Raw genomic sequence first — 6976 nt, forward strand, 5'->3', positions numbered from 1 at the left:
GGGAGCTGGCGCCCACAGGGTCCCCAGAGAGAGGAGACTTCGTATCAAGTTTTCCCAGCCCTTCCTCGTCCCCACCGCGACGGGCGTCCCAAGCTCTCTGTGGCCCTTCCAACTTTCAAAAACCGCCCCATTCTGGACCGCCGAGGGCCCTAAGACTCTCCTCAACTGCCCTGCCCTCTAAAATCTCTTTGATTCTTCAGCTGTCCCCCAGGCCCGCAGGACCCCTCCGATGGCCAGGTCGTACGGCGGCCGGGTGCTGGCCGCGATGGTCTTGTTGGGCATCCCCGCGGCGGTGCTGGCGGCGCTGGGCGCGCAGCTGCTGTTCCAGCTGCAGGCGGGCCGCGCGGAGCTTCGAGGACCGCGAATCGACGGGCTGGGCCCGGAGCTGGGCGCCGGCCCCCGGCTGCCGGAGGACGCGGCCGGGGCGCTGCTGCCGCTGGCAGCCGCACTCTCCGCGCTTGCCCTGGTGCTGGGCCTCACCTGCCTGCTGCTCGCCGCCCTCTGCGGCCACCTGGGCGCCGAGATGGCGCGGGGACCGGGCTCTAACAGGTAGGAGGACCGGCCCCACTGCCTGGCTGGGGCCTGGACGAGCCCGGGCGAGCCGCTGCCCTTCTCTGGGCCTCAGCTTGGGGGAGAGCTTTCCTCCCTCCCTGCGTCTTTCCCTTCCTCCTTCCGTCCACCCATCCCTCCCTCTCTCCTATATTCGTTGAAAATTTACAGCAGGTACAACTGCTGCTGTGACTCCCCATTTCACAGATGAAGAAACTGAGGCTCAAAGAAGGCCTAGAGTCAGCTAGCCCCAGTGTTCATAGAACTTGTTATTTAATGGAACCCTAAGCTCTAGGTGCCTCCCACATCTTGTGATTAGTGCAGTGAAGCCCCCTGAACGGCTGGTACCCGTTATCATCCTCCTGTTTAGTCTCAGACAGGGGAGGCTGCTCAGTCTAGCTGCTAGGTTTGGAAGGGAGTGGACTGGATTTGAACTTGAAGCTGATAGAGCCAGGAACCCGTGCCCTGGCTAGGGGTGGGTGTGGGGGTGGGAGTAGCATCCCTTGTCAGGCACCTGAGCTCAGGGAGATGGGCACAGGGGGTGGGGCATTACATGTGGAGTGAGGACCGTTCCTTGAGCCAAAGACTTGGCTGTCCCACCCTCCTGGGGGAGGGGAACCAGGATTCTGGCCCAGGCTTCCATAGATTTGATCAGATGGGCACCTCCACCACTGAATCCCATCCAAACCATGTACCCTCCACCTGCTAGTTCATGGGGTGCTGAAAAGCATGCATTCTGTCAGTTTGGAAATATGTGTTGGGTGCCTGCTGGGGGCTGAGACCAGCACTGGGTATTGGGGACTCAGCAGGATCCAAGTGGATATGGACCACCTTCCTGGGGATGCAGATAATGAAGGAGAAAACCAGATTAATAATGTCAAACAGTGATGAATGCTGGAAAGGGAAGAAAAAGAGGTGGAGCAGGAAAGGGTAGGGATGAGACCACGCATCGTGAGGATGGGGGTGAGTCCGACCATCAAGGGAGGACTGAGCTGAGACTTGAAGAAGGAAAGGAGGCTCAAGATCTAAGGGACTGTGATCCAGGCAGAGGGACCCGCATGTGGAAAGGCCCTGGAGCAGGGATGAGCTTGAGGTGTTAAAGGGGGATGGAGGTGATTGGTGTGGCTGGGGTGGGGGTAGATAAGGGAGACAGGACCAGGAAGTGGGAGTGAGAGGTACTGGATTTTTTTGGCTACACTGTGCAACTTGCGTGATCTTAGTTCCCTGACCAAGGATAGAACCCACACTTCCTGCAGTGGCAGTGTGGGGTCTTGGCTACTGGACCGCCAGGGAAATCCAAGAGGTACTGGATTACGTAGAGGTTCCTGTGCTCTGGTGAAGAGCTCAGGTTTTCACTCTGACTGAGAAGGCTGTGAGCCAGGAGGGGAGTGACCTGACTTAAGTGGGTTTGGAAGAACTCACTCTGGCTACTGTGCAGAAAAGGGGTCAGGAGGGGAGTTGGCAGAAAGAGAGAGAGAGCCATTTCTATGGTACTGGTGGGAGGTGAGCAATGATGGAAGCTCCTTTTCTTGATCTCACAGGACTCGAGAAGAGCATGCACACAGCAGAAAAACTTAGCATAGGGCTGGGTTCAAAACTATGTCCTCAATTCACACAGCTCTTGGGAATCTCTGTTTCTATGGCGGCTGATAACAAATTCGCCTCAGTTTCCTCATTCCCAAATAAGCTTATGGTCAGTAAAATAATGGAAGTCAGCTGCCTAGCAAGTATCCACATGCGACGGCTGCTTCATAAATGTTGGATGGTCTAGTGGGCTCATGTATATCAGGAGGTTGTTTTCCCTTGTGGCTCAGATGGTGAAGAATCTACCTGCAATGCAGGAGACCCAGATTCAATCCCTGGGTTGGGATGATCCCCTGGAGAAGGAAGTGGCAACCCACTCCAGTATTCTTGCCTGGAAAACTCCATGGGCAGAGGAGCCTGGTGGGCTACAGTCCACAGGGTGGCAAAGAGTCAGAGACGACTGAGTAACATTTTCACTTCCACTGTATCGGTGGGTTATGGGGGAGGGGAGTGGAATGGATGATGACCAGGTGGATGAATGGAAAGATAGATGGTTGGTTGGCTCAACGAATGGTGACTGGGAGACAGATGATGGATGGGTGGGTCAGGGGTGGGAGATGGATGGATGGACGAATGAATGGATGGTGAATGACAAATGGATAATGGATGATAGTGGCTGTTTAAATTAATGGGTGGATGGATTAACACAGCATGGTTAAATGGGTGGATGGCTGTATGGTTGAATACATACGGATGGATAGGATGGATGGATGGATAGTAAATGGTGGCGGATGGTAACGAATGGTTGAGCAGGGAGGGGGACGGATACATGGGTGGATGTTTGGGTCCTCACAGAGACCTCCAGTTCCCCAGAGCTGGACCATTCTCCCTTCCTCTCCTCTCCAAGCTTCTTCTACCAATTCTGCCTCCTGAGTCCATTTTCTTCCTGCCCCCCTCCCTGCCAGGTCTGACTGGTTTCTCTATGACTGCCGCCTCCTCAGACATGTGGCTCTCGGCCTCTTCTGTTGTGGGGCCTCCGTCTACTTGGCAGGTATGTGCTCAGGATAGAACATGGGGTGTAGGACCCTGAGTTGGAGCAGCCAAGGGTAATGGCCCCACAGTTAGGGTCAGCTCTGGAGCCAGCCTACCTTTTTCACTCCTGATTCTGACACTTGCGCCCATGGCTGGCATCTGATCCCAACGGGAGTCCATAAATGGTGGTTGTCCTCAGAACACTCGTGATTCATCACCTGTCTACACCTGGTTTGAACAAGAGTTTCCCAGTCTTTGCTGGTTTCTGGAGATCATGTTTCACAGGTTGGCCTTAGCAAACCAGTGTTTTGATCACAAATATCAGAATCCAGCTTAAGAAGGGCTTAAGAAAAAGAAAAAAAAACAGCTTCCTAAACCAGAAATGCAATTTTAAATTCCCAAATATGAAGCAGAGTAAAAACTAATAACTTGGGTGCCAGAAAGACACACAGTCTTCCCTTCCCTAATTTGTAACTCTTCTTTGATCACCCACACTTGCTGGTAAAGAAATCAAATCATCACATTTCTTTGAAGAGACTGTTGACATCTTATATTTTGTTGCAATCTTGAAAAATATGTTGCTGATTCTGGAGACTCAGTGTTAAATCTTCCATAGATCTCTAGTAGCCCTATAGACAACCTGTTTTACTGGAGGGGAAAAAATAAGCTTACTGAATAACAAGGGATTTGCTGTTACGGTTTTTTTCCTTAGTACCACAATAGAGAAATAGAAGTTTAGAAGATATATTTTTAAGATTATTTATGAAATATGAGCCTAGGGTTTATTGTGGGAATTTGTACACACAGGATAGCTAACTCTGCATCAGTCTTGTTGTTTGACTTAATAAAACACTCTGGATGTGGGCTTTTTTAAAAAGGAGAGTGGATGGAGTGACTCATCTATCCAAAAAGATCAAGGGTTAGTGGCTTCAGGTGTGCTTGGATCTAGGCACTCAAATGAGGTCAGAAAAAAAAATGCTTCTCACTTCACCTCTTCACCCACTGTGCCCTGAGAAAGAAGTTTTTATCTGTAAGCACTTTCAACATAGTACCTATGACCTCAAGCCTTTTCAGGGGCTGACAAAACTGTTATAGACTTGGAGAATAAAATATTCTTGTCCTAAAATACAGAGAAACTCACAAAGGGCACAAAAACTATGTCAGCCTCATTAAACATTAAATTAAGAATCTGTTCAGCTCCCATTTATATTCTTTTGGAGGTTAGGTGACCTCACTCAGCAAGAATTCCCAAGCATGTCCAGCCAGTCATTCATTCATTGCTAACCAGAACCAAAATAATAATTATAAAGACCTTTTAAAAATGTTTAGAGCAAAAAAAGTCCTTGGCCTCGCTTTAATATGCCAGACATAATACAGTGTGGCATGTGCGAAAGCAAGAATGCAGAGCTGGAGAAAGCCTAAAAACAGTCCACAGAGTGCCAAGAAATCCCCCACCAACTCTGAGCTGCTCTCCATTTTTTTTGTTGTTCAGTTGCTAAGTCATGTCCGACTGTTTTCGACCCCAGGGACTGCAGGGCACCAGGCTGGCAATTCTTAATTGCGGCCATAAGGAAATTCCCTTATCCCCATAGTCCAAGCAAAGGTCCCAGGGCTGACTCTGATTGGCTGAACTTGGGTCATGTGATAGCCACGCACCAATCACTACAACCAGGGGAAGCAACACTCTGACTGGCCAAGACCGAGGACCACATGCATCACTGATGTCAGGGAAGTGGGTCAGTCCTCCTAGCCCAGTGAACAGGGTGGGGTTAGGGACTGGACCAGCACCTCTCAATGGAGGCTGATTCTGCCCTGGAGGGGACCCTGGGCAATTAATATCTGGAGCCATTTTTGGTTTCATGATAAGATGGGGGAGGGTATACTGGTGTCTGGTGGGTAGAAGCTATTAAATATCCTACAATGCACAGGATAGTTCCCACCGAAAAGAAAGGTGCCAACTGGACATTGGATAGGGCAACAGAGAACCAGTCCTTGAGGTCAGGTCACCAACTGTCTTATTGTTCAGATAAGCCACCTGAGGTCAGAGGGGGACTGTGATTCACTCCAGGTCAATCACAAGGATTCCAAAAGTCTGAGATCTGGGTTGTTCCAATTGTGGTTAAGTACACAACACTGGCTTCCCCGGTGGCTCAGGGGTAAAGAATCCGCCTGCCAAAGCAGGAGATGCGGGTTCGATCCCTGGGTTGGGAAGATCCCCGGGAGGAGGATATGGCACCCCATTCTAGTATTCTTACCGGGAGAATCCCATGGACAGAGGAGCCTGGTGGGCTACAATCCACGGGGTCACAAACAGCTGGACATGACTGAGCATGTACAGACATAGTAATAGATGACACATTCGTCAGGTGTGGAAGGGTCAGATGAGTTAGTCTATGTGCCTATCATAACACAGTTTTCTATAACTGCCTTCCATGTGGGGGAGCTCCTCCAGGGCTTGGGATCAAACACTGAATGAGAGCCGTTTCCTTCCCCAGCACTGTCCATCTATGCCCTGCTGCTCTTCGAGATCGAGACAGGTGCAGCAGCTGCCTCCATCCTCGGCGTGGGTGCTCTAGCCCTGGTGGCAGCGCTGACCCACACTCTGCTCCAGGCCGCCCGGACCACCCGCCGGGGCCTCCATGAACTGTCCCCACCACACTTTGAAGATGACCCTGTCCGCCCTGCTGAAGTCTCCAAGGCCGGCCCCAGGGCTCAGCCCCAGCAGGGTATTCATCACTGGACTCTCTACTCATCCTTCCCTAAACTGGGGGACTCCCTCAGACCCATGGTCACTGACACAGCACCTGCAGTCATGCGAGGAGGCCGGGAGAGCTGCCCGCCTGCTTCCCGCATGCACCGGACACTGTCTGCCAGTGAGGGGCGCTGGGGAGAGGTCACACATGAGATGCGCAGCATCCTGGGCCATAGGCCAGGGGCTTCAGGGAAGGACTCCACCTTGGTGTGAGCCCAAGGAGCAGGGATAGAGACCTAGTGTCAGACAGCAGGAAGAGGACTTTTGTAGACATAGCTCCAGGCTCAACCACGGTAGCCATACAACTTGATTTCTCTCTCAGTTCACAGCATCTCTGAGCTTTGTCCTCAAGTTTGCCTCATGGCACAGAATGCTGGGGGGTCCAACCTTCACCTCCTCACTCAGAGAGAAAGGCAGAGGCCAGGACTGACTCAGGAGCTTTTGGAAGTCTTCCTGAGAGGCCTTGGAACTCTTCTGGTTATACATCACTGGCCAAAACAGTCATGTGGCCACACGTCAATATAGAGGAGACAAGGAAATGTAGCTCCCCAGAATGAATAAAATTCTGTTCTAGGCAGGAGGGGGAAGGGACAGCTTAGATAGTGGTTCTCTAAACATCTCCGTCCATTTTACAGATGAGGAAACCGAGGCCCAGAGAGGGGCAGTGACTCACCAAGGGTCCCATGGCCAGTACTGAGCATCAGAGCCTGGATTCGAACCTGGGTCCTGTAACCTCCATGCTGCTGATAGTGCAAGTCTCAGACTCTGCGACTCCTTCTGGGCTGTGAGCATTTGAAACCTGCATGTGCCGAGCTCAGAGCAGCCCCGGGCCACGGACGCACCTGGAGACCTGGACCCAGACTCCTGGCTGTGGGCCTGTGGCTGAGGGCTTCACCACTCTGTGTCTCAGTTTCCTGGCCTGTAAAATGGGAACAGAAGCGGTTCCTTCTTCTAGGGCTCCTGTGAGACACTATATGAGTCATTCCAAGGGCCTCTGCACAGCAGGTCCTCAATGCTTATCAACCTGTGCTTCTGTTAGTTGGGGTGCCCGGTGGCAAGAAAATATGGGTTGATGGCTGGTTTCTGGGGTTCTTGAAACTTATGGGGCTTGGTGGATAA

The 6976-nt window shown here is 51.8% G+C and overlaps 1 protein-coding gene across 1 annotated transcript; it reads left to right on the forward strand.

Moving 5' to 3' along the window:
- Positions 1–229: 229 nt before the first annotated feature.
- On the forward strand, positions 230–6070 carry TMEM221 (transmembrane protein 221). The gene is made up of 3 exons (XM_068979453.1): positions 230–549; positions 3039–3124; positions 5601–6070. The coding sequence occupies exons 1-3, from the start codon at positions 230–232 to the stop codon at positions 6068–6070; spliced, it is 876 nt and encodes a 291-aa protein (XP_068835554.1).
- The last annotated feature ends 906 nt before the right edge of the window (positions 6071–6976 follow it).

The sequence above is a fragment of the Capricornis sumatraensis genome, chromosome 9 (genome assembly GCF_032405125.1).
Source record: "Capricornis sumatraensis isolate serow.1 chromosome 9, serow.2, whole genome shotgun sequence".
NCBI classification, from domain to species: Eukaryota; Metazoa; Chordata; class Mammalia; order Artiodactyla; family Bovidae; genus Capricornis; species Capricornis sumatraensis.